Source organism: Pipra filicauda, unplaced genomic scaffold (genome assembly GCF_003945595.2).
Source record: "Pipra filicauda isolate LSUMZ 115617 unplaced genomic scaffold, ASM394559v2 scaffold364_size791107_pilon, whole genome shotgun sequence".
Classification (NCBI taxonomy): Eukaryota; Metazoa; Chordata; class Aves; order Passeriformes; family Pipridae; genus Pipra; species Pipra filicauda.
Window position 1 is genome coordinate 115,169 of NW_024104492.1, and position 26,440 is coordinate 141,608.

General features: G+C 53.8%; 2 protein-coding genes and 1 long non-coding RNA gene across 5 annotated transcripts; 2 read left to right on the forward strand and 1 right to left on the reverse strand.

Moving 5' to 3' along the window:
* Positions 1–464: 464 nt before the first annotated feature.
* On the forward strand, positions 465–8,292 carry PROM2 (prominin 2). The gene is made up of 23 exons (XM_027736641.2): positions 465–699; positions 1,155–1,204; positions 1,328–1,530; positions 1,625–1,745; positions 1,944–2,007; positions 2,089–2,178; positions 2,282–2,481; positions 3,010–3,084; positions 3,163–3,226; positions 3,341–3,500; positions 3,916–4,068; positions 4,414–4,537; positions 5,088–5,179; positions 5,264–5,348; positions 5,470–5,616; positions 5,721–5,792; positions 5,898–5,990; positions 6,090–6,143; positions 6,494–6,574; positions 6,755–6,823; positions 6,977–7,066; positions 7,607–7,713; positions 7,824–8,292. Exons 1-23 carry the CDS (start codon positions 465–467, stop codon positions 7,885–7,887), a joined length of 2,493 nt encoding a protein of 830 aa, XP_027592442.1. The 3' UTR covers positions 7,888–8,292.
* Positions 3,701–9,406, reverse strand: LOC120323886. Of its 3 annotated transcripts, none has more exons than XR_005564798.1 (4): positions 8,294–9,406; positions 7,681–7,747; positions 6,649–6,807; positions 3,701–6,199 (listed from the first exon to the last, which is right to left on the reverse strand). It is a non-coding gene; the product is annotated as an uncharacterized LOC120323886 (long non-coding RNA). The 3 variants fall into 3 exon arrangements; XR_005564799.1 differs by having other exon boundaries at positions 3,701–5,777; positions 6,075–6,807; XR_005564797.1 differs by having other exon boundaries at positions 3,701–6,807.
* An 11,554-nt stretch (positions 9,407–20,960) lies between these two features.
* LOC113996032 (prion protein) lies at positions 20,961–24,748 on the forward strand. Its single transcript, XM_027736645.2, has 2 exons — positions 20,961–21,054; positions 23,829–24,748. Exon 2 carries the CDS (start codon positions 23,840–23,842, stop codon positions 24,623–24,625), a length of 786 nt encoding a protein of 261 aa, XP_027592446.1. The 5' UTR covers positions 20,961–21,054; positions 23,829–23,839; the 3' UTR covers positions 24,626–24,748.
* The last annotated feature ends 1,692 nt before the right edge of the window (positions 24,749–26,440 follow it).

A 26,440-nucleotide genomic window follows, 5' to 3' on the forward strand; every position in this document is an offset into this window, starting at 1 on the left:
GATGAGGATCCCCCCACAAGGGCTTTTTCACCCCCGAAGGGATGCCCAAATCCCAAATCCCTCCTTCCAATGCATCTGTGACAGGGACAATCACCCTCCAGCCCAGGCACGCAGGGTTCACCACCCCCTACCCCTCTTTGCCACCAGTTTTGGGAAAGGAGGGAGGGGCGGGACAGAGGGGGACCCCTCGACGGTGACTCAGGGATGCCGGGGGGGTTGCGAAACAGGCCCGGGATGGTTTGGGAGACGCCTCCACGCAGCCTCGCCAAGCCCAGCCGCCCCGGGGAGCCCATCGGGGGAACAAGCCACGGCAGCGTCTGGGCTGTGCGCGGCGGCCGACCCGTCAGGCAGGTTTCCGGGGCAGGAGCCGTGCCTGGGGAGAGCCGTCCAGGAGCTGGGAATGCCCCTCCGCCCGCTCGCAAGCTGACGGAGCCCCCCGGCTCTCTCCTCTCGCCGCCGGAGCCATGCGGGCGGCAGGGCTACTGCTGGCCCGGGCGCTGCTGGTGGCCTGGGCACTGCTGCACCCCGCGGGCACCCAGCAGTGTCACCCCGCCGGCCCTGCCACCGTCCTGCGCTTCACCGACCGCCACGCCGAGATCCGGGTGCCGGCGCTGCACCGCGTGCCCAGCCCGCTCGACCCCCTCTATGGGCTCGTCCGGCGCTGCCTGGACCTCATCCAGCAGAACCCCCTGCCCACGGGTGAGTCCTGAGCCCGGGGAGCCGGGATCCCACTCTGTGGGTGCCAGGATCCCACTGCTGTGGGTGCCGGGATCCCCCCGCCGTGGGTGCCAGGATCCCCCCACCGTGGGTGCCAGGATCCCCCCGCCGTGGGTACCAGGATCCCCCCGCCGTGGGTACCAGGATCCCCCCGCCGTGGGTGCCAGGATCCCCCCGCTGTGGGTGCCAGGATCCCCCCGCTGTGGGTGCCGGGATCCCACTGCTGGAGGTGCTGGGATCCCACTGCCGTGCGTGCCGAGATCCCACTGCTGCAAGTGCCAGAATCCCAGGGTTTTTTCCATGTCCGGAGCTGCTCCAGGGGCTCTGAGACACTCCACGGAGGAGGACTCTGCCTCCATCCTGGTGCCGCTGCCCCGGGAAGGTTGGGGGAGCATCGGGTGGGACCTATTTCACCAGTGCCATGATTTATTTTGCAGAGTTGCTCCGGGCAGCCCTGAATGACCCTGGATCAGTGCGGACATCGCAGGTGAGCCGGGATGTGGGGCAGGGGATCCCACGGGAGTGTTATCCACCTGGGACAGGGCACGTGGGTGCACAGAGCACCCCAAACTCGGTGTCCCAGTACTGATGAGGCTCTCCCATCACTCAGGTGGTGCAGTACGAGCTGGGCTATGTGGTCTGTGCCGCCGTGGCCCTGCTCTTCACCGTGGCCATGCCGGTGGCCGGGATGTGCTTCTGCTACTGCCGGAGCCGCCGGCGCTGCGGGGGCCGCCTCCGCGCCCACCGGCGCTCGCTGGGCTGCCGGCGGCACTGCCTGCTGGCCTGCCTGTCCTTCACCTCCCTCGTCATCCTGTGAGTCCCTCGGAACGCCCCGTGAACTCGTGTTGGGTGGGGGGGAACCGTGTCCCGCGGGGCAGCCCCGTGACCGCCCGCTCATCCCCGGCAGGATCAGCGTCACCTGCGCCTTTGTCACCAGCCAGCGGGTCAAGGGGCAGATGGAGCCGGGGCTGGGGGCTGTGCCGACCACCCTGCGCACGCTGCGGCAGCACCTCGCCAACGTCCCCCAGGTGGGTCCCCAGGCGGCCTCGCCCCGGGCACAGGGCGCTGCCCGGAGGTGGCCGCATTTCCCTCAGGGAAGGTGGTTTGGAAGGCGAGAGGAGGTGACGTGGCTGTATTTGAAAATGCGTTTTGAATGGCCAACGCGGGGCTTCCTCCCCTCCCCGCGGCTGCTCCCCCCGGGCTGAGCGGCTCCTCTCTCCCGGCAGGGCGTGCAGATGGTGGTGGACAAGTTCGAGGTGCCCCGCAAGCAGATAATCTCCGATTTGGGCGGTAAGCGCCTCGCCGGGCACTGGGGAGGGCGCATCCCGAGCTTCCCACGGGGATGCTGACGCGGCTCCCGGTGCCTTGCAGGCCTCAGCCGGAGCGTGGGGCTCTCCATCCACACACAGCTCAAGGCCATGACCTACGCGGCGCTCTCAGACCTGCAGGACAGGGCTGCAGGTATGGCCGGAGTGCGGCTCCGCCGGGGCCCGACCCCAAAGGGGGAGCCGGGGTGGCCGAGCCTCTGGAGCAGCGTGAACTAGCCCTGGGCTTTCTCTTTAAGACCTACAGACCTCGCTGCACCATTTACAGATTCTTGACGGGACCTCGCGGGCGCTGGCGGCAGCGCGGGCCGAGCTGGAACCGGCGCTGCGGGAGCGGCGGGGCCGGGTGGTCGCGCTGCTCGACGATCCCCGCTGCACCTCCTGCGCCAGCGCCCTGGGCAGGGCACAGAGCCTGGAGCTGGGCGCTGACTACGGCAAGGTGGGACGGGGCGAGGGGCACCCACCACCTCCCCGGGGCTCACGGGTTCCTTCTTGTCTGCCTCGTGTCCAGAGAAGGGCAACGAGGCTGGGGAAGGGTGTGGAGCACAAGTGCTGTGAGGAGCAGCTGAGGGAGCTGGGAGGGCTCAGCCTGGAGAGGAGGAGGCTCAGGGGAGACCTCCTCACTCTCTGCAACTCCCTACCAGGAGGGGGGAGCCGGGGGGGTCGGGCTCTGCTCCCAGGAACCAGCAGTAGGACAAGGGGGCACAGCCTGGAGCTGCCCCAGGGCAGGTTTAGGTTGGCCCTGGGGAAGAAGTTCTTCCCAGAGAGAGGGATCAGCCCTTGGAATGGGCTGCCCAGGGAGGGGGGGAGTCCCCGTCCCTGGAGGGGTTTAAGCAGAGCCTGGATGTGGCATCAGTGCCATGGTGGGGGGGACAAGGTGGGGTTGGGTCACAGGTTGGACTCAATGATCTCAGAGGTCTTTTCCAGCCTCTGTAATTCTGTGATTCTGTGATTCTTCCACCCCAAGGTGCCGTCGGTGGAGAAGGTTTTGAAGGCCATGGCCGGGCTGCCCCGAAGCGACTTTGAGGAGATGATTCGCCAGGTTTGGGGGGCCAGGGTGGAGCAGGGGGGTCCAGCGCCCACGTGCAGCTCCAGCTCAGCACCCCCTCTTTCCTTGCAGGGCAATGGCACCTTCAACTCCATCCCAGAGCTGGCCGTGGAGAGGATGGCACAGGTCATCCAGGGTGAGTGAGGTGGTCGGACCAGGGACACCCTCCAAGGGGCGAACCCTGATTTGAGGGGGCACAGGGTGGGATGAGGGAACCATCCACACCTCCAGCACAGCCTTGGCCCCGCAGATCTGCGGGAGGAGCTGTCCCGCACCGCACAGAAGGTGCAATCCATCGCTGACAGCTTCCCCCTCCCTGACTACACCCGGCCCGCCAGCAAAGCCCTGGTGACGGCGGAGGAGCGGAGCCGGCCCTACCTGCGGGAGGTGGAGCGCTTCGAGCACTACAGGTGACTCTGGGGAGCAGGGAGGGGGGCAGGGGTGCAGCAGGGGTGGGTGCTGAGCCCTGCTGAGCCCCAGCTGGTGCCTCAGCCCCGTATATGAGGGCTGTGGGGAAATGAGCTCCATCTCAGCCAGACGCAACACAAACATGAACACAAACTAACAACTTGAAGCAACTTTGAGAAATATTACACTCAAGGTGCTGCTGAACTGAACTGTGGTAACATCAAGTTAATGGATTTAGAGACTTTGAAGTCGTTGTTGATCAAGCACTTTGAGTGCTGCCTTTCCTTTTCTGAAGTGATGCACCTTACTCTCCTTTACATAGTGGTCTTGTGATACAAAGCTGTTCCTCAGCTGGTTCTCAGGATTAAACAGACAGGATACTCTCTCGAGGCTGTGCCCTGCTGCTCTGCCCCCCAGGTGGATCGCGGGCACGGTGCTGTGCTCCATCATCCTCCTCATCCTTGCCTGCAACGTGATGGGAATGGCTCTGGGAGCCTACGGGCTTTCCAAGCGTGAGGACCCGAGTGACTACGAGTGCCGAGGAGAGGCTGGTGCCAAGTTCCTCCTGGTGTAAGCATCCCCCTGTGTCCCAAAGGGGCTGTTCCATCTCATCCCCCCCAAAAAACCCCAGGAGGGCAAAGCCCAGGGAGGAACTGGGAGGCAGCCCAGTGGAAAGGCTTTTGATGCCACCGCCTGCGCCGGGAGGAGTGGGAGAAGCGGCTCCTCCCTGGGAGCTGGCAGCTCCTGTGCCCTGGCCCCGCTGCCCGGCACACCCCACTCCCAGGGCCCTTCCCAGCCCAGCGTGCCCGGGCTCGGGAAGGAGCCGCGGGGCTGCAGCTGGACGGGCAGGTCCCTGCAAGCCCCGGTCCTGCCCTCTCGGGGCTGCAGACCCACCCCCTCCTCTCCCTCCTGCAGCGGCGTGGGCCTGGCTTTCCTGTTCTCCTGGCTCCTCATCCTCCTCGTTTTCGCCACCTTCCTGGTTGGGGGCAACATCCAGACGCTGGTTTGCAGGAATTGGGTCAACCAGGAGATTTATAAGGTGGGTGGCCACACATGCACCTGTCGCCACATAAATCTCTGCTTGTGTGCTCCAAAATGACTCCAAACACTCTTTGTCCTCCCACTAATCCTCCCACTAAACCTGACTGGAAAAGCCCCATCCTAGACCAGAAGATTAAGTTTAGGATGATGTCCTTGGATTTGCAGCAGCAGCAGGGAATTTCCTTCAGGCTGTTAATTTGCTACCTGTGGGATCCCTGTTCCCTGGTCCTTGGGGATCTCTGGGGTGCTTGGGGCTGGCACATGGTGTGATGGTGCTGAGAGAGGGGTTGGGGGATTGGGGATGGGATCGGGACTCATCCCATGGCTGGACACATGCAGACAGGTCCCAGCACAGGGCTGTCCACTGCTTTCCCTCTGAACACACTGGGTGAGTCTCTGCAGTGGGGACCGTACAAATAAAGGCAAGATTAGTTCTGGATGGGATGAGGTACCTCAGGACACAACTGTGAGGGCAGAACACCCCCAGAATCATTGCTGGGAATGCCTGTGCCTGACCCTGACCCTCTCTTTCCTCCTGTTTGGCCCAGTTCATTGACACCCCTGGGAATCTCCCTCCATCCATGAACCTCACCCGCCAGCTCAACCTGAGGAGGGACTCCAACCTCAGTGCCACGTACCGGTGGGTGCTGCAAGAGCCCACCCCTGTCCCTGCACATCCAGGGCAAATTTGGGATCATGCTGCCAACATCCCTTTGCCTTCCAGGGACTGCAAGAGCGGTGCAGGGCTGTGGGAGGTGCTGCAGCTCGACAGGTCCTACGACCTGGATGAGCACCTGAAAACCCCCAAGGTGAGGGCGGCACCAGCCAGAGCTGCTGGTAACGGCTCAGGGATGCAGGAGCTTTACTGGGGTTACTGGGATGGAGGTGCCTGGCCTCAGCCCTGCAGGATCCCTTGTCCAACCCTCACAGTACACGGCTGACTTCCAAAAACGCCTGGGAGACTTCACTGCCCACCTGGGGGACGTGCGGCTCCTGCGCAGCGAGGGCAGGCAGGACCTGGAGACCTTCGCCCGCAGCGGCCTGGACGAGGTGGACTATGGGCGCTTCCAGGAGGAGGTGAGGGGAGCTGGATCCCTCTGCAGGGAGCAGGATGCAGCCCCATACCGGGAGAGTCCTCCAGGTTTGGATTTTGGGCAGCCACCGACTCTGTTTTCCCTCAGATGAAAAACCCCTTGGTGCAGACCAGCCTGCCTGGCCTGGCCAGGAACCTCGAGGGGCTGCAGAAAATGCAGGTGAGCAGCAGGGTGGGTGGTGGGGAATCTCTCCATGTCCTTGGGGGATCCCTCTGTGCCCCTCTGTGCCCATGGGGGTGTCCTCACCCCACTGTCCCCCCGCAGAGGAACAGCACGGTGGCAGGACGGCTGGGAGCCGAGGCCCGAGCCCTGTGGCAGATGCAAAACTCCACAGTGCAGTCACAGGAGGTTTTGGTGGTGAGTCTGTGCCAGGCTGGTGGCTTGTGGTACCACTGGCACTGCCCAGTGGTGTCCCTTTGAAGGCTTTTTCATCCTTCTCACCTCACTGTCCCACAGGCAAAGCTGGGGGAAAGCGTCCAGTTCCTCTCCCGCTTGGCACCACATCTCAAGGTACTTCAACATCTTCTTCCAGCTCCAAAAAATATGTGGTGCCCTATGGGTCCTGTCTGCCAGTGTCCCAAAAAAAACCAGTTACAGGGTGATGGGAGAGCCAGGAAAAACACCAGTTACAGGGTGATGGGAGAGCCAGGAAAAACACCATCCAGGGAGGATCAATCTCCTTTGGTGATTAGATTTGCTGCTGCAAATCAGAAATCCCCCTGCAACAGGGGCACATCCCTCTTTCTCTGCCCTCCGGCAACCAGACCCAGCTTAGGGCTTGGCACGCCCTGCTCCCAGCACCCCGGGGCACCCATCCTGCTGCTCCCTGCTCTAAGGATGCTCTTGCTGTGCCCCCCCAGGAGCGAGTGAAGAGGACACTGGCTACCACGGCCTCGGTGGAAGCCCGGCTGCCCGTGCAAGCCCAGCAGATCCTGCGGCAGGTGAGACGGGGCTGGATGAGCCCTCAGGGGGTACAAAATTCCAGAAGGAAAGAGCGCAAGAGGGGAAGGAGCACCTGAAGCTTCCAGCTCTTGTTCCAAGTCTGACATTAGCCCGGAGGTGGTTGGAGCAGGGCTGGAAATCATGGCACTGTCCCTCCACGCTGCCTTCCCCCTTCCTAGGAGATCGGTTGCTTCACGAGGAAGGAGCTGCGGTACTTCACCCAGTACCTGAACTGGGTGGGGCAAACGGTGAGTGAGTGCTCCCCTTCAACCCAGGGGGATTCTTGGGGCCAGGACCCTCCCACAGATCCCACATGCAATCCTTGAGCTGAGCCTTGGCAGCAAAATGCATCCCCCCGGGCCAGAAGAGCACTTATGCCTTGTCTCTACCCCTTGTTCCAGCTGAGGGAGGACGTGGCCTCGTGCCAGCCCCTGGCCACAGCCCTGGACAACGGGAGGGTCATCCTGTGTGACCGCATCGCTGACCCCTGGGTAAGGATCCCATCCCTCCGGGGGGCCAGAGGGGACCTGAAACCAGGCTGGGGAAGGGCCGGTGTGAGGACACTGAGGGCACTTGGTGTGTTCAGCTGGAGCAGAGGAGACTGAGGGGAGACCTCAGTGCAGTTCCAACTCCATGGGGAGGGGCAGAGGAGGGGCAGGGACTGAGCTCTGCTCTGGGGGACCAGGGACAGCACCCAGGGAATGGCTGGAGCTGTGTCAGGGCAGGCTCAGGTTGGATCTCAGGGAAAGGTTCTTCCCCCAGAGGCTGGTTGGGCACTGCCCAGGCTCCCCAGGGCAGTGGGCACAGCCCCAAGGCTGTCAGAGCTCCAGGAGGGTTTGGATGATCCTCTGGGGCACAGGGGGTGACTCTGGGGCTGGGCCTGTGCAGGGCTGAGGGTTGGACTGATGGTGTTTGTGAGTCCCTCCCAACTCAGCATATCCTGTGATTCCATGACTCCCCAAGCTCCCCCAGAGCCTGGGGGCTGCCCCTTCCCCACAGCTCAGCAGGACCCCCGTGCTCTCTCCTTGCAGAATGCCTTCTGGTTCAGCCTGGGCTGCTGCACCTTCTTTCTCATCCCCAACATCATCTTTGCCATCAGACTCACCAAACACTTCCGCCCCATCCGCAACCGGCTCATGTGAGTGGTGGGCACGGGGTGGGCACACCGTGGGCTGTAGGAGGACAGAGGGAAAGGGGAATTCAGTTCCTCCTTGACTCCACCCCCCCATGTTTTCTTCTCCTTTGCAGCTCTACGGGCTCAGAGGAGACCTGTCCCTTCCACATCCCCCGTGTCACGGCACTCAAGCTGTAGGATGGGGGTCTGCTGAGTGTGCCTCACACCCCATGAGCTCCCACCAAACCTGTGCCCAACCACTGCAGGGCTCTGGATCCCTCTGACATCTTGCAGGGCTTCAGATCCCTCTGACATCTCTTCCTCGGTGTTGTTTCGGGTGTGACATCCTTCCCCGTTGAGGGGTGCTCTGTGGAGTTTGGGGTCCCTCCTCTGCACCCTTCGGGGTCTAAGCACCCCTCAGGGATGCTCCCAGAGCCTGGATGATCCAGGGTGCAGGGGAAGGGTCCCCATTTCTCTCTCACCCCCAGCTCACCCCTCACAGACCCCCAAGGATGGACACCCACCACTGCCCCACAACACTTCCCCACACCCGGGACCCCCGGGCACTGTGGGGCACATTAAAGCCCTTCCCAGCCAAACCCACCACTGATTCCTTTGTTCGCACCCTCCATCTTCCTGCTTTCCACAGGGAACCGTTCTGAGGGGGCCCCGGGGCTGAGGGGGTTCTGAGGAATTTCTGCAGCCAAGGGGGGGCTTCAGGGCCGCGATTGCGGCTGAGGGGGCTCCAGGGCCAAGAGGGCTCTGGGACCAAGGGAACTCTGGGGCCGGGGGGGGCCACAGCCAAGGGGGGCTCTGGGGCTGAGGAGCGTTCCGGGACTGAGGGTCTTCAGGACTGAGGGTCTCCAGGACTGAGGGTCTCCAGGACTGAGGGGTCTCCAGGACTGAGGGTCTCCAGGACTGAGGGGTCTCTGGGGCTCAAGGGGCTCTAGGGGTGAGGGGGCTCCAAGGCTGAGGGGGGGGACAGCCAAGGAGGCCCCTGGGGCTGAGGGGGTTCCGGGGCCAGGGTTGTGTCTGGGGGGGCCCAGGGCCAAGGGGGCTCCGGAGTTGGAGGTGCTTTGGGGCTGAGTGGGCTCTGGGGATGAGGGGAGCCCATGGCTGAGGGCTCTCAGGGACTGAGGGGGGCTCAGTGGGCTCTGGGGATGAGGGGAGCCCATGGCTGAGGGCTCTCAGGGACTGAGGGGGCTCAGTGGGCTCTGGGGATGAGGGGAGCCCATGGCTGAGGGCTCTCAGGGACTGAGGGGGGCTCAGTGGGCTCTGGGGATGAGGGGAGCCCATGGCTGAGGGCTCTCAGGGACTGAGGGGGCTCAGGGGCTGAATGGGGGCTCCAAGGCTGAGGAATCGCCCTGGCCACGGGGGTCTCAGGGCTGAGGGGGCTCTGGGGCCGAGGGGGCTCCAGGGCTGAGAGGGTGACATGGAGGTGGGGGCTCCAGGGCTGGATCCAAGGAGACTCCAGGGCCGAGGGGGCTCCGGGGCTGAGGAGGTGAATGGGCAAGCCCCTGGTAGTGGCCCACGGGACCCCCAACTCCATCTCCCCAAGATCCAGCACACAAAACCCCCTCCTACTGTGGGGCTCGGGGCTCTCCTGCCCTCAGGATTACAGCTGAATTAGAGCTTAATTAAAGCTGGGGGCTCAGGGGCAAAACTGCAGGCGAAGGGGGTTGCTGTGTTTTCAGTCATGGAATCATGGAATGGTTTGGGTTGGAAGGGACCTTAAAAATCCGTCGTTCCATCCCCTTGCCGTGGTCAGGGGGCTCTTCCCCTGCTCCCAGGGAAGCCCAGGCAGGGCTTTGCCTCCCAATTTATACATTTATGGCATGAAATTCCTGCTTTTCTTTCATATCCTTCACCCCCTCGTTTCAAACTGCTTTGTCCAACAGCAAATTATTTACAAAATCCATACAGGAGTTTGCAGATCCACCAAACGAGGATTTCCCAGGATCTCCCTCCCCGAAATAGTCTCTGTTTGCCAACCAAGAGAGAAGTGCCCCATTTTTATGCATTATTAAAAGGCTCTTCCTACCCACAGCCAGCAGGAAACACCTGGTTTATGTATTATTTAGGTTATTGTTGCCCAGAGTCAGCTGGTTTTAGGCAGTTCCTCTCCTGCAGAGGTCAGTGTTGGAAAGGCTTTTTCCAAAGGGATTTAGGGAGTTGAAGCCCGAAGGAGGATTTCTGCAGGAACCCCGTCTCCAGGGATGCCCTCGGCCCATCTGGAAAACATGTGATGGCGTCATGTGCAAAAATCAGCTTTAAAACGGAGTATTTTGTGGTCAGAGGAGGGTTGGTGGTGGGGAAAAGTGATGTTCATACCTGGGATTCAATCAGGAAATACATTCCCGACTTTCCTGCTCCCAGCTTGGTGTATTTTGAAGGCTTAGAGTCATGAAATGCTGAGATAATTAAAAAGGAAAGGTCTGCCTTGTTTTTATAAGCTCCTCTCCATGGCAGTGTTACGTTTTAAACACAGTAATATCCACTTTGTGGTGCAGAAGAGCACAGGGATTATCTGCTTTAAATGTTAAGTAACATAAAAGCAATAGTATTTATTTAGTTCATCCATTGATTAAAAAAATCACAAAATCACAGGGTTGTTTGGGTTGGAAAAGAACTTTGAGATCATCAAGGCCCACAAACAAACAAAGTGAATTCATCTGGTTCTTCTTCCTAAAATCATTTCTAGTAGGTGGGTCACAATAAATAACAGATAAATAATGAATAACAGGGAGATTCACCCCAAAATAGATGCATATTATGTGTATGGTCAGCACTGCATTATCTCTGCTCCCTCCCTGGAAGGTAGGTGGATTAAAAATGTGAAGAACTTTGAGTTAATGGTAAATCACCAAGGAATAATCCAGAAAATTGTTCTAAACCACCTGGAGGGCACTTTGGTTTTGAAAAAAAAAAAAAAGTGAGGACAAGCTGGATAATAATTCCCCACCCAAAGCCAGGTCATGATTTATGATTAACCTCCACTCCCACCCCACACAGGCACCTTCCCTCTGCTTGATTATTTGTATTGATAAATTAAAGACTGAAATCGACTCGTTTCCAGCTCCTAAAAGTATTTTTTTTAATGAAAAGTGGGTGTCTCCTCTGTCAGAGAGGTTTTTTTCCTGTCTCAGTTTGTCTGGATCTGTGTTGGGCGACTTCTAAAGGCTGAACCAAACTGGTGTTGATTAAACCACTTCCCTTCTCAAATCCTCCTCTTGGAATTCAACCCCTGGGACACCTCACCTTCCTTGTGCTGCACCCACTGACCCCAGAAGTGTCTATAATTAATAGATCCCAATTAATAATTCAAAGGCTGGAGGCAGCAACTCTGCCTGGGTTGGCATCTCTGCTCACCCCAGGTGTGTTTCCCCCCCCAACACCTATTTCAGGATCCAAATTGTTCTCCTCTATTCCCGGAACTAAGGAGAAACACAGGAAAAGTGCAGCCAGTTTTGCCAGAATCAGTCTATTCCTGCAATTACAATAGTACCCAATTTTACCATTGTTATTTTGTTTCCCTTCTTTTCTCCCGGTTTTTCAATGAACACCAACCTCCCTTTTTCCTCCAGAAAAAGGATCCATGACCTCTTCCATCTGTTCTTCTCATCATCCCCTAAAAACAGCTCAGGAAGCTTAGATACAAACCAGCTGCCATGGAGGGTTGTTCAGAATTTCATTCCCATCCCCAAAATGTTCATTTTCAAGCTGTTTGTGCAGCGGATCTCCAGTAATTACTGAGGGAGGAATAAGATCCCAATTCTCATCTTAAATTTCATTTAATCTCAGCTGAGGAGTTATGTAATTATACCAAAATCCCATTTTTTTTCTGAGCCATGAATTACCTACTGACTCCTTAACCCAAATTCCCAAACAAGCTCAGCTTTGTGAGAATCCAGGTCCCAGAGGCTTTGCTCCAGTTTCCTTTGTTTTTAACATGAAAAACTCCTTGGAATTTCGATGCCATGAGAATATTTTGGATGGCACAGATTTTTCAGGCCAGAATAAAGTTTTGAGAACAATAAACTGTGTTGCTTTATTAGTGCTGCTCGTTGTTTGCTGTTTAGTGGCTCTGGATGAGGCTTTGCTTTCAGGATGATGCTGTGAAACAAACCCAGAGTGAGCTCGGGATAAGCAGCCAGTCCTGATCCTCTGCTGTAAATGGAATCTCCTCCCTCTTTTGCCTTTTGATCATTATTTTGTACTCAGGGTCCCTCTGGGCTTGAGAAATGCTCTGCAAACCAAGCCGAGGTCGCCAGAGCTACTGGGAAAGGGCACTTTCCTGTTGTGTCCTTCAGTCAGAGGCAGCTTTGGGGATAATCACAGGGTGAGAAAAAATTCTCTTTGCCCATCATGGAGTAAAACATTTCCCAAGCTGGGCTTTGCCCTCTGGTCCTCCTCCCACCAGACTCACAACAAGGTTTATTTTCATCATCTAAACCATTCTCCATCCCCTTGAAGCATCACCAGATAAAATGCTTTGCATCCTGTGCTTGATACCTCTGGATTTTTCCTTTCGAGGGCACAGAGGGCAATCCCAGGCTCTGAAAAGCCTGTGGGCTCCTTCCCCTGGAATCCCAGCCCTCTGCACAGATGGAACTTTGTTGTCCTGGTATTCTCCATGTGGCCTGAGACCTGCTTTGGTAAAGTTAGAGATAAAATTAAGGAGAAATCCTTCAGGAGAATTGTTGGCTCTGGTGTCTCTCCACTCATCCCCCAAAACTGGCACATCCAAAATCCAGACTGTATTAACTAGATGGTCCTGCTGTGCATAATCTTTGGTTTTATCCAAAATATTGTTAACTGGGAAAAAAAAAACAACACCTCATTTCAAAATGTTTCCTTCTCCATATCCCTGTCAAAACTGAACTTCCCTGTCTGCACACGACTTTATTTCTCAGGGAGCCATTCCCGTCACATAATCTTGGCTCAGAAGCAGGAATGTTATCTGGGATTTTCAATCACATTGGCTAAGGGTGAGTAAAACCCCCTGAGCCTCCTCTGAGTGCATCACACTTGGATCCTCAGGGAATCCACCATGGAAACACCTCAGGGGAGATGCTGCAAATCTCAGTCGTTCACAAATAAAACCGTTTGGAATCTCAGCTGTCTCCAGGCTCCAGCTAAAACCCAGCTGTTAACCCTGGAAATAAACCTCTTGGATGGTTCCAAGCATTATTTATTTACACCAGCTGAGGGAGAACATGCAGCATTTCAGCTCCCAGCCCCGTTCCCACATCCCTCACATTCCCCTGTAGCCATGGAGATGAGCATCGTACCCATGACAACTCCACAGGAGCATCTTGAGCATCTCCAGAGCAGCCCAGTCTCTCCCTGGGCTTCTCCTCGTGCCAGACAACGCCTGGTGGCTTGTTCCTGCTCCCACACAGCCGATGGCAAAGCTGCTCCTCAGCAGCAGCTCCCTTTCCAAGAAAAAAGGGCCTGAGGAGGAGCAGATTTGACACCTAATGCCGGGATATTTGGTGTATAAAGGTCCCTGTGGTACATTTATAAACCACAAGCCTTGACATTGTTGCTTTAGGGGAAAGGAAGGCTTTGGACAAAGTCGTGTCATCCTGGGGCAACATCCCAGCTGGAAGATGCTCCAAAAGGGATGGGGGGGCACATCCCATGGGAAACCATTTAATCCTAAAAATCTGGCCCAATTTCCCTCAACATGCATTTCCCACGCCCAATTTGTCTTTGCTTGTTCTCATTTACACCCAGAGCAAAAGGGGATGAAACCCCACAAAACCCCAGCCCTGGGAACACTTTCCATGGAGGGAGAGGGGAAAATCTGAGTGGAAACATCCTCCCCAGCTCATCTAAGAGGATTTACATGACGATTTTGTGAGCCAGCTGGGTTTAATCATCTCATCCTCACCAAGCATGTGAGTGAGAAACCAGGTCAGGGGAGGTAAAAGCTTGTTTTGTTCTCAGGTGAATAAACAAGGTAAAATCCTGGGCCAAAATTAGATGTGTAAGAGAAAACCATAATTTAAAAAATATTTTAAAATACATTTTTAAAATGTAAAAATAAATTTTAAATTAAAATTCAAACAAATAAAAGAGAAAATTAAAATCAAATTAAAATCAAATTAAAATCAAATAAAAATAAAAATTAAATTAAAAATAAAATAATTTTTAAAATTTAACAATAAATATTTTAATATAAATATTTAAAATAAATATTTAAAATATAAACATTATTAATTATATTATAAATATTTGATAAATATTATAAATATTTTAATATAAATATTTAAAAATAAATATTTAAAAATGAATATTTTAAAAAGAAATTTTAGAAATAAAATATTTTAAAAATATATATTTAAAAAAGTATTTCTCCCTCTCCAACCTGGTCCTTGTTTCAGTCTATTGGTCGACTTAGTTTATTTTTAAATAAAAATCAAGCAATTACCTGCATTTCCTGGGGTTCAGCTTTCTCCAGCTCACCCACAGCCCATTTTCCCACTACGAAAACTGATTTTTCCTGCTCCTTTCCCAACTCGACCCAGCCAGGAATCCACAAGGAGCCCCAAGAACTGACTTCTCCTGTCCTTTTCCCAACTCGACCCAGCCAGGAAGAGCCCAAGGATATTATCCCTGCATCCATCACCCCTCCAAAAGTTGCTCCTGCCTCCGCTTGGGAGCACATTGAAACCCCTCGGCCTGAATTTCCTGAATTCCCACAAGCTGTGGGCTCCCAGCTGAGGAATTCCGGGAGAGGAGCAGTTTCCCGGAGCAGGGGCTGAGCTCACAGGGCTCACTGAGCCCAAACCGGTGTGAGTTCACCCAGCCCGGCTGTGCCCGGGTTATTTCTGACAGGTGACCTCAGCCCGGCCCTCGTGTCACCCCCGGTGGCTCCGAGCCCGGAGAGGGGATTGCAGGGTAAAAATAAACGGGAGAGAAGGAGAGGAGAGCAGAGGAAACCTCCGGTGAGTCACGCCTTGCAAAGCCCGCTCCGAGGAAAGGAAAGCGGGGATGGAAAGGAAAGCGGGGATGGAAAGGAAAGCGGGGATGGAAAGGAAAGCAGGGATGGAAAGGAAAGCAGGGATGGAAAGGAAAGCAGGGATGGAAAGGAAAGCGGGGATGGAAAGGAAAGCGGGGATGGAAAGGAAAGCGGGGATGGAAAGGAAAGCAGGGATGGAAAGGAAAGCGGGGATGGAAAGGAAAGCGGGGATGTTCGGCTCGTCCCGCGGAGGAGCCGCTCGGGGGGAGGCTCAGCTTGGGGGGGATGGCCGGGAAGGAGTTTGCCCTGGAGCTCTGGGGAGGAACAGCGTGTTCCCCCAAACGCTGCCCCGGGTGAGGAACAGGAGGTTTATTGACAGCAAGGATGGGGAGCTGGATGTGGGGATGGCCGGGAAGGAGTTTGTCCTGGAGCTCTGGGGAGGAACAGCGTGTTCCCCCAAACGCTGCCCCGGGTGAGGAACAGGAGGTTTATTGACAGCAAGGATGGGGAGCTGGATCTGGGGATGGATGGAAGGAGTTTGTCCTGGAGCTCTGGGGAGGAACAGCGTGTTCCCCCAAACGCTGCCCTGCGTGAGGAACAGGAGGTTTATTGACAGCAAGGACAGAAGGAGCCCTTCCCGGGCAGGGTTACGGCCTTTTCCCAAACACAGCAGGGATTGTTCGTGTCCTGCTCCCAAGGCACCGGGAAAGGTTATTTTTAATTCCAATGCTGGGCGGAAACTGGAGCAGACACCAAATATCTTCAACAAGTGGGACTGACTGCTCCCATCTCCCACAAATCAACCCAGATGGAGGCTCGAACAGACAAACCTGATTTCTTTTTTTTTTGCGTTTCAAAGCACTTTTATTATCAGTTCTTTTTCCAAAATGAGAAAGTATTTCCAAATAAGCATTTTATTTTATTTTATTTATTTATTAAATCTAATTTATTGTATTTTTAATTTATTTTATTTTATCTTTTTAATTTTTTTTGGTTTTAATTTAATTTTACTTTATTTTATTTTAATAAAAAGCTGTTATTTTGCCTTCTAGCACCCAGGTGATGCTGCCATGCCTGGGAGAGGTCAAAGGCCCATTTCTGGGAGCTGTATCTCAGGCAGGTTCTCTCCCAAAGCCTCAGTGCATCACTGGGAAGGCATCACCCTGAGTCAGGGAGGGGAGGGGAGGGTTCCTCCCATCCTTAAGGAGCTTTTCCTGCCTGGAATAGCAATGAGCAGAGTTATTACACCCCCAATCAGATTGAAGAGCTGGATGGACATTTATAACCTGGTGGAAAGACACTTAATACCCCTCAGATGGACATTTATAACCCCAGGGATGAGCACTTCCAACCCCTATGGATGAGCATTCATAACCCCATGGATTAGCACTTTTAACCCCATGAATGAACATTTATAACCTGATGGGTAAACACTTATAATCCCATAGATGAACATTATTAACCCTACGAATGAAGATTTATAACCCTGTTTATGAACATTTACAACCTGGTGGGTAAACACTTCTAACCCCATGGATGAACACTTATAACCCCACAGATAAACACTTCTAACCCTATGGATGAGCATTTATAACCCCACAGATAAACACTTCTAACCCTATGGATGAGCATTTATAAGCCCATGGATGAACATTTTTAACCCCCTGGATGAACATTTTTAACCCTATGGACAAACATTTTTAAAAAAATGGATGAACATTTATAACCCTATAATGCACATTTATAACCCCGTGGATGCACATTTATAACCCTATAATGAACATTTTTAACCCTATAATGAACATTTATAACCCCATGGATGAACATTTTTAACCCTATAATGAACATTTTTAACCCCATGGATGAACATTTTTAACCCTATAATGAACATTTATAACCCCATGGATGAACATTTTTAACCCTATAATGAACATTTTTAACCCCATGGATGAACATTTTTAACCCTATAATGAACATTTTTAACCCCATGGATGAGCATTTAGAGTCCCTTTAAGACACTGTCCAACAATGAGGAGCAGGAGGGTGTTTGCAGCCCCCAATATTTCATATTCCACTTGCCAGTCCCAAGGAAAAGAAATGAATAATAAATTAACGTGGCTCATCTGCTTCCTCGAGGGTCTGGATTTGTCTTTGAAGCACAACAAGGAAAAGCTTTGCCTTATTTGCTGCTTTCTCCCCCCAAAACCACCTTTAATAACCTCTCCCTGGAGCCTCCCAGCAGCAGGAGGGTGCTGGCAGGGTCCTGGTGCCTGTGAGTCACTTCTGCCCGTGGATCCTGTTCCAAAATGACATCAGTGCTGATGGAAGCAGATCCACACGGAAGGGACAACCCCCCCCACGACTGCAGAGCCACGAGCTGATTCCTTTTTTCCATGAGATCCTTGGCTTTGCAGCAGAGCTGCCTCTGGCCAAGAAGAAAACCCCTCCTGGAAGCAACAGGAGGTGCTGGATGGAAAGTTTGGCTGGATGGATTTTTCCCCTCTGTGGTTCCTCCCCTGGCACGTTCCTCGTGCCCTGACGTGTCTCTGGGATTAGGGAATTGCTGGGACTTCTCCTGCTTTCCATCACAGGTTACACAACCACGGATATCCTGGGAGTGTGTGGATTCAACACCCTGCTCCTGCCAGTTTTTCCTCCTGGCCTGATTTCATCCATGGAAAAGGCTAAAAATTTATATCATCATGGAATCCTGGGATGGTTTGGGTTGGAAAGGACCTCAAAGCCCATCCAGTGCCACCCCCTGCCATGGGCAGGGACACCTCCCACCAGACCAGGTTGCTCCAAGCCCCGTCCAACCTGGCCTTGGACACCTTTTATCCCTTTTTAAATCCTTCTATCTTATTTTTTTCTTTTTACAGGTAAAATTAAGGATGTCAAGAGCAAAGGAGAAACACCACCCACGAGCTGTGTAATCCTGCAGCTGGTGCAGATAAAGACCCTCCTCCACTAAAAATCGGCCAAAAATGACATTTCTCTTCTGTCCTTTCTCCTTCCTGGGCTCTGCAGGGCTGCAGCCCCGGCACAGCTTCACCCCAGGTGTGCAATGAAGCCCTTGCCACCAAAAAAAAAAATGCAAAATACCCTAACAAAACTTCAATGTTTTAACTACACACTGAGATGGGAAAGCAACAGCCTGAGTGGCATCTTTTCTTCTGGCAGGGAAGGAAGTGCCCCCAGTGCTTTCCTTCCCTGGGCTGCCATCACCCCACTCAGTCCCCAAATCACCTTTCCTCTGCAAGGCTCCCACCATCCAGGCAGGAGCCAAATGTTACAGAGACATCTGGATCCCAAGACAAATGAAGGAGTTTTACTTTGAGGAGCCTGTTCTGTGGTGAGGCTGGAAAGTAACCCAAGTTCTGCAAAACACATTCCATTAACTCTCTGAACACAGCACCTATTCCCGATTATTTTTGCATTTGGAGGGTTCAAAGATGTTTCTGGATGAACTCAGTGGGATTTGAGATGGGATGAGCCTGAGCCCAGACTTTTTGCCAGCTCCAGGGAGTGACATTGGGATGGGGTGAGGCTGTGGGACTCCATCCCCGCCTCCAAACCCCACCAGATTACCCCAAAACCCCAGGAAATCCCTCACAGACTCTCACAAGCTGCAGCTGCTTCTCCAAGTAAGCCCAGAGTCATGTGAATAAAAGTGTTTTGTGTGAATTAAAGCCACAAAAAAAAATTTAAAAATCAATGAGGAGCAGTGAAGGAGATGAACCCACCCCCTTTCCCAGCTCACCATTAACCCAAACTCAGCATTTTCCATCCCTTACAAGAAAAACTCATCCCATTAATGATTTCTAAGCTGGCACAGAGCCTGTTGTGTTTCCACCATCCCCCGTGGATGAAGAAGGGCCAAACCTCCAGTGGAGATCGATGCAGCTCCTGCCTTGAAGCTGAGAGAAATTTTACCCTGCTGAGAAGCTAAAAACCCACATGGCCCCATTAAAGAGAAGCCCTGGATACACTGGGCTGGGTGTGTTTAGCCCTGCAACTTCCAGGATAAATTAAAAATTAATTAATAATCCATAGGCTGCTCCTGCTCCATTTGCAGCTGGAATCTAACAGAGTTTCTGTATTTCACCAAACAAGACCAAAACTTCCTTCAAAATATTTTAGTACAGAAAAATCATTATTTTTAGAAGCTGTGGATGGATTAATCCCAAACATCTCATTCCCAGTGCTGTATTTCTTTCCCTTCCTGGCTTGGGATTTTAGACATCCCAGGGAAGAGTATTAGAACCCAAACCAGGGAATCAGGAACCATCTGTGCATTCACACATGGAATAAATATCTCCTGCAGGAGAGAGCCTTGACAGGCTCACACACCTTAATCCTGCCCTGTTATTTGATTTTCTCCTCCAGAAATTAATATCCAGTTCTTCCCAGCACAGCCCAAGCTCCCAGTACAGGCCATTTCCCTACCAGACAGAAATCACTTTAATTTTTTTAACATAATCCAGCCAGATGGATAAACAAGGGAATGGAGCATCAGGATAAAATCCCCTTTACAGCCAGATGTGCTCTGTGGTCCAGGGGTGGGAGCAGTGCTGGGATGGATGTTCCTGGCCCAGCAAAACCTCAGGAGAGGTTTGGCTGCATCAGTGGCTGAGTTAAAATCATAAAATCCTGGAATGTTTTGGGTTGGAAGGGATCTCAAAACCCATCCCATTCCACGGGCAGGGACACCTTCCACTAGCCCAGGTTGCTCCAACCTGGCCCTGGACACTCCCAGGGATCCAGGGGCAGCCACAGCTTCTCTGGCAATTCCAGCCCAGCCTCTCCTCACTCTCACAACCAACAATTCCTTCCCAATATCCCATCCAGCCCTGCTCTCTGGCACTGGGAAGCCATTCCCTGTGTCCTGTCCCTCCATCCCTTGTCCCCAGTCCCTCTCCAGCTCTCCTGGAGCCCCTTCAGGCCCTGGAAGGGGCTCTCAGCTCTCCCTGGAGCCTTCTCCTCTCCAGGTGAACCCCCCCAGCTCTCCCAGCCTGGCTCCAGAGCAGAGGGGCTCCAGCCCTTGGAGCAGCTCCGGGGCCTCCTCTGGACTCGCTCCAGCAGCTCCAAATCCTTCTGAAGTTGGGGATTCCAGGGCTGGAGCAGCTCTGCAGGTGGGGTCTCACCTGAGGGGGCAGAGGGAAGAATCCCCCCAGGATCAGCCCAGGCCTGATGTAAATCAGTCTCAGTGTAATTAATTCCCAGCTTTATTTGCATCTCCCAACCTCCACGCAACCAGCCCAGGTTTCTCTGGACTCCAACTGTTTATTACAGCCCACCTTAACCCTAAAGGATGGGAAAACTCCCCATCCTGCTCTTTAGGTCCCTGTATATTCCAACCACATATTCTTACCCTCTGAAAAAGCCCCAGTTTGCCATGAGCATCCCAGGGAACTTTTAGTTGCCCTCTCTGGTGTTTCCTCCCATTAAATATCAGGATAACTCAACAGAAACTGTGACTGCAGGAGTGAGTTTTCCCCCTCTGGAGTGAGACAAACTCTGGAGGCAGATTTCTCCTTTCTCCCACGAGTCTGAGCCTGTTTTATTTCCTCTCCATCGATCCACAGAACAGCTCCCTGTTTCACAGGATAATGGATAATGGGTTTGGAGCTGCAGCCAGCAAGTGCTGAAAGCATCCTTTCCTTTCCCAGAGAAAGGAAACCGTGAGATTCCCAAACCAGCCCCAAACCTGCTCATCCCGTTGATATTCTTCAACAAACAATCCAAATTCTGTGATTTCCCAAGATTTCCAAACCAGCCCCAAACCCTCATATTTCTTCAATAAAAAGATCCAAGCACTGCGATTTTCCAAGATTTCCAGCCCCACCCTAAATCCTGCTGGCCTCACTGATATTCTTCAATAAACCATCCAAATGCTGCAATATTCCAAGATTTCCAAACCAGGCCCAAACCCTGCTGATCCCATTGATATTTCTTCAATAAACCATTCCAAGATTCCCAAGCAAGCCCCAAATCCTGATATTTCTCCAGCACAAAACCCAAACGCCGCAGTATTCCAGGATTTCCAAACCAGCCCCAAACCCTGGCGTTTCTCCAACAAAACCATTCGAGCCCTGCGATTTCCCAAGGTTTCCCCATCCCTGCTATTTCTCGGAGAAACCATCCAAGAGCTGCGATTTCCCAGGCACTCGTTTGGCCTCCGGCGTTGCTCCCCGCTCCCGGATCGTGCGGGAGGGCTGCTCCGGGGCCAAGCCCAGTTTTGGGGGCTCCGGCCGCGGTATTCCCCGGGGAAGGACGGGGCTGGAGCCCGTGCGGGGCTGGGCTGCGCAGCCCCAGCTCCTCCCTCTCGCTATTTATTCCTCCCCGGAGCTGCTGGGGCTGAATCACCTCGAGCCGAGCAGGGAAGGAGCTCCCGGCCGGTGAGTGCCGGGGAAAAAGGGACGCGGCGGCTCCGGGTGGGATAAACCCAGGGGCGAGGGGGGTTGGAAGGCCGAGCAGCATCGCGGGGATCGGGAGCTGCCTCCTTTCCCTGCCATCGCTGCCTAAAAATAGACATTTCCAGCGTCTCCTTAAGAGCCAGAGCTCGGCTTTGCCCGGTGCTTGTTTACTCGGTGCTTGCTCAGCGCTGATGCCGGCGGGGAATTTTCCCTTGGAGGGTTTTGTCCTTTCCCTCGTCTCCCAGCTGCTCCCCCGTTATTTGGGGGATTAACAGAAAAAAAAAAGGGGAGGGGGGAGGATTTCTAAAACTAGAGGTGACATTTTCAGAGAGCAAACTGCCAGCCTGCAGCCCCCTTTCCCAAAACCCCCGACCTGGAATTTCCATCCCCGACAAGCCGAGACATTCCCAGCATCGCCAGGAGGGTCTGGACACCCCCATTCCCGAGCATCTTCCCACCTCCACCTTCCACACCTCCCGGTGCTTCCTCCCCCACCCTCTCCCTCTCCACGGGCACCTTACCAAGGTTATTTCCACACTTGTTTTGGCACCGGGGTGTTGGTTTTCCCCTCTAAACCCGAAACCTCCTCCTTGCCGACCCTGAGCACGTAATTGCTGCTCGTGATCCCTCCTCGCAGCCTCCATTTTCCACTCCCCCTGTGCCCTGAAGGAGCACAGAATTCCTCCCGTTCTCCAGCACGGAGAGAAACCGCCCCGGTCTAAACCACCTGAATTAATTCCTCGTTTCCCACATCCGCAGAGAGGAGAGGAAGGTTAAACAGAGTCAGGGCAAAATACCTACGAAGCCATTCGATGGCATAATTTAATATCGATATTATGGTCACAGCAGAAATGTTGTTTCCAAGCAGAGGGATCACAGCTCCAAGCCCGGGGAAGCGGCTCCTGGTGCCCATCACCCCCGGGTTTTTGCCAGGGAACCCGTTTGCTCGGGGCGAAGCTCAGAGCTGGTTAATTAGCGCGACGCTAACGAGCCTTTGCCCTGTTTATCAGAGCTCAGCTCTGCGAAGGCAATTAGAGGAGCAGGTCAGAGCTGCTGGGCTGGAACATCCTCCAGGGCTTTACCATAACCTGTTTTCATCCGGGGGCCGATTTTTCCTCCTTGGAACTCACTGTGGGGAGTGATATCTCAAAACAAAAATTAAAAATTGCCATTTTGCTGTCTCCCCCCCCCCCCCATTTCCTGATTTTCACCCAGGTTTTGTTGTTTCTGCCGTGTCTTTCAGCTATTTTTAACCCCCTGATCTCATCCCTGCCCCCAGCGGGTGGGTGAGGAGGCAGCAAACCCACTCCAAAGAGGGTGGTTTGCACCCAGATTTTTCCATGAGCAGGCAGCCCAAGCCTGGAATTCCTCCCCATCACCAGGGACAGGCTTGTGCATCTTCCCTGCTCTTTCGTTTAGGCCTTTTGCAAACGATCCCACCCAAACATAGACGTTTAAAAGGCTTTAAATCAAACGTTTCTTGACATGAGACCAGATTTTAGGGAGTGTGGAGAGAAAAACATCATTATCTGAACCCAAGGAGAGATTAATTTGCTTTTTGTAGCCCATAAAACCATATCTAGGTCGCAACAGAAGAATTTCTGGTTTAAACAGTGGGTTGTTTGGCCTCTTTGGCTGTTAAGGGTGATATCTCAGGAGAGACCATCACCTCCTACTTGCATTAGGGTTATCCCTGGGGAAAGGGGTGAATTTTAAGGAAGTTGGTCCATTAGTTGCTGCAAAAAAAAAACAAAAACATTTAGGACTTATAATTAATTGTTTCTTGCTGTAACATGAGCCAGAAAGCACATCCAAGGGTGCTGTGAAACACCCACCCACACTGAGAATGCTTCTCTCGCCCTACCCAGCATCCTGGCGTGGGATTTTGGGGGATAGCTCAGGCTCAGGAAGGATGGAAAAACTCTTTGCTATGGTGCACTCACATATTAAACACGAGGGGAGCAGCAATTTGGTGCCCTTGGCTTTGCAGGGGGGCATCCAAAGGAATCCTGGAGGTGCTTTCCAAAGGATTTGCAGACCTGGTGTGTGTCATACAGGCTGGATTATACACATAGGGAGAGAAATGGCTCGTTAAATAGGATTTCAGCCTTGCCAGCCCACCAGCTGATGTGGGAGATTCCTGGCATGTCCCTGCAATGCCAGCAGGAAACGCTGAGTAAGGGATAATTGCAAACATGTTAAACTCAAAAAATGTTGGTTTTCACTTCAGGTCTGTTGCACATTAACAGGGATGTGGGCAAAATACGCTGAATTCTGTTCCTTGGGAATATAAAACCTCTGGGGCCGGGCTGGGCGTTGCCTTCCTGGCAGCACTGGGTATGCAAAAGCTTTGGGATTGGGCTGGATCCACTCATTGCATTGATCCTGGCACATCAGAAATCCCGTTTCTGTCATCTGATTAGGCAGAGCAGGTTTGATAAGTGGGGTTTTACCTCCCAGTTAGTTGAAGCGGTTTTTTTTTTTCCAAAAGGTTTTTCTTTCACTGCTTAAAATTGTCGTTACCTGCTGAAAACCCATGGGGGGATATATATGTATAACAAAATAAATATATATATAAAATAAATATATATTTTTGGGGGGAGGATTAATACTTTGGGGGAGAGATAAATATGCATTTAAGTGCAAAGCTGTTTATTCTGCAGCCGGATTTAGGGGGCTGGAGTGTGTTTTAGACGGCGTGGGAGCCAGGGGGTCTCTGCCTCCTGCCCTGACACTCCCTGTCCTCGTGCCCTCAGGTTCCACAGCCATGGCCAGGCTCCTGCTCACCTGCCTCTTGGTGGTCCTGCTCCTCGGCATCTGCACCGACGTCGCCTTCTCCAAGAAGGGCAAAGGCAAACCCGGCGGGGGCACGTGGGGCACGGGGAGCCACCGCCAGCCCAGCTACCCCCGCCAGCCCGGCTACCCCCACAACCCGGGCTACCCCCACAACCCCGGCTACCCACACAACCCCGGCTACCCACACAACCCGGGCTACCCCCACAACCCTGGCTACCCAGGCTGGGGCCAGGGCTACAACCCCTCCAGCGGGGGCAGCTACCACAACCAGAAGCCGTGGAAAGCTCCCAAACCCAAGACCAACTTCAAGCACGTGGCGGGGGCGGCGGCGGCGGGCGCCGTGGTGGGGGGGCTGGGGGGCTACGCCATGGGCAAGGCCATGTCGGGGATGCACTATCGCTTCGACAGCCCCGACGAGTACCGCTGGTGGAACGAGAACTCGGCGCGTTACCCCAACCAGGTGTATTACCGCGACTACGGCGGCTACGTCCCGCAGGACGTCTTCGTGGCCGACTGCTTCAACATCACCGTCACCGAGCACAGCATCGGCCCCGCCGCCAAGAAGAACGCCTCGGACGCGGGGCAGGCCGTGAACCAGACGGAGGTGGAGCTGGAGAACAGGGTGGTGACCAAGGTGATCCGGGAGATGTGCATCCAGCAGTACCGCGAGTACCGCCTGGCCAACGGCATCCGGCTGCACCTCGCCGACGCCTCACTCGCCGCCCTCCTGCTCCTCGTCCTCTTCGCCATGCACTGATGGATCCCGGGATCCCACGGCTTTGAGATGTCACCCGTGGCCCCGTGGGGACCCCCCACCCTCCCCGTTCTTGCTTGCGGTCATCGTCGGTGAAGAGCCCTTGGGGCGCGCGGGCGCTGGCGCTCCCCATCACCTCCTTGGGGTTCACTCCATCAGCTCCCTGGGGTTCACCTCCATCAGCTCCCTGGGGTTCACCTCCATCAGCTCCTTGGGGTTCACCTCCATCAGCTCCTTGGGGTTCACGTCCATCAGCTCCTTGGGGTTCACCTCCATCTGCTCCCTGGGGTTCACCTTCATCACCTCCTTGGGGTTCACCTCCATCAGCTCCTTGGGGTTCACCTCCATCAGCTCCCTGGGGTTCACCTCCATCAGCTCCTTGGGGTTCACCTCCATCAGCTCCTTGGGGTTCACCTCCATCAGCTCCCTGGGGTTCACCTCCATCAGCTCCCTGGGGTTCACCTCCATCACCTCCTTGGGGTTTACCCCCATCGCTTCCTTGGGGTTGTCTCTGGTTTAGGCAACTGAATGAAAATTTCCTTCTCCGCTCCAAACACGTCCCCAGTGAGGCAGGACAGCTGGATGTACCCCAAAAAACATGGCCTTCACCACCTCCTCCTCCTCGGGGCCACCCCGAGAGGGACCAGGCAGAGGGGACCTCTCCTTGGCATCCTTGCAAGAGCATCTCCAAAAATGCCCTTTGCTAATGAGCAGGGTTTTGTTTAACCCCCTTAGTCCCGCTGCCACCCCTTTCCCTGGGGCACCCAAGCACCTCTATCCCCCAGGACAGGGGCAGATATGGGGTTTTCAAGCAACAAGCTGCCAGGTTGCAATTTGAACCCTTTAATCCTAAAAAAAACCCCCTTCCCCATGTACATATTCCCACACCTTTGCATGCTGCAAAACCCTCCTGCAGCAACACACCAAAATAAAGTCATTCTTTATTCCCCCCTCGGTGAGGCTGGAGCGCCGGTCGGTCTTTCTCAGCCTGCCAAAGGCAAAAAGTGCTGCTGAATGCCCCAAAATACCCCCAAAACGGGGTGTTACAGCCTGAGAAAAAGCTATTTTGGATGCTACAGGTGACAAGTCACGCTCATACTCCAGCGCCTTGACCTAGAGGAAGTTAAAATGCAGCCAAAAGGATGCTCAGGGTGGGTCAAGCACTTAGCAAGAGACTTAAATCAGCTGAATCATAGAGTTACAGCACCAGGAAAAACAAGCCTGGGATGCGAGATGCTTCATAAAAACCACACTTGTGAGTAATTTCTGTGGCACGTGGAAGCAGCAGGTGGAATTCTCGCTTCTCATGAGCCGGGTCGTGGGGGACCCGCAGCATCTGCAATGCTTGTTTGACCCAGTTCTATTTAATATCTCGTGTATTTTTTTTTTTTTTTGCAAGGCACTGAATGACACCGTCCTAAATGAGTTGTTTTTTTTGCATCAGTGTAAGCTAAGTGAAGAAATATAAATATATATATATATATATATACACAGACAAATAGAGAGGAATCTTTCGGGGTACCCACTGGAGAAGCAGGGCTTTGAGGTTCCCCGTACTTTGTGATACGCGGATGTTTTGTAAACCCCTGGCGGCGCATGCTCGGGATCTGCAGTTCTGATACTTTTCTAAGTGTTCTGGTACAGATTAAAACAGATAAAGCCAAGATGCACCATCAGCCTCCTTCCTGGAAACAGCTCTGGGCCCATCCCCCAGAGGCAAAAGCTGCATTTTGCATTTTCCAGCCTATGGGAGCCCTTTGTTCCCATTGGACACCAAATTTGGCCTCAATCCCACAATCTCAGCCCAACAGTCTCAGT

Bases quoted from the DNA above. Each gene is read 5' to 3' on its own strand.
- PROM2 (XM_027736641.2), top strand. From the start codon at position 465: ATGCGGGCGGCAGGGCTACTGCTGGCCCGGGCGCTGCTGGTGGCCTGG. The intron at 5,617-5,720 runs GTGAGGGGAGCT...GTTTTCCCTCAG, and splicing joins ATGGGCGCTTCCAGGAGGAG to ATGAAAAACCCCTTGGTGCA. The intron at 6,575-6,754 runs GTGAGACGGGGC...CCCCCTTCCTAG, and splicing joins CCCAGCAGATCCTGCGGCAG to GAGATCGGTTGCTTCACGAG.
- LOC113996032 (XM_027736645.2), top strand. From the start codon at position 23,840: ATGGCCAGGCTCCTGCTCACCTGCCTCTTGGTGGTCCTGCTCCTCGGC.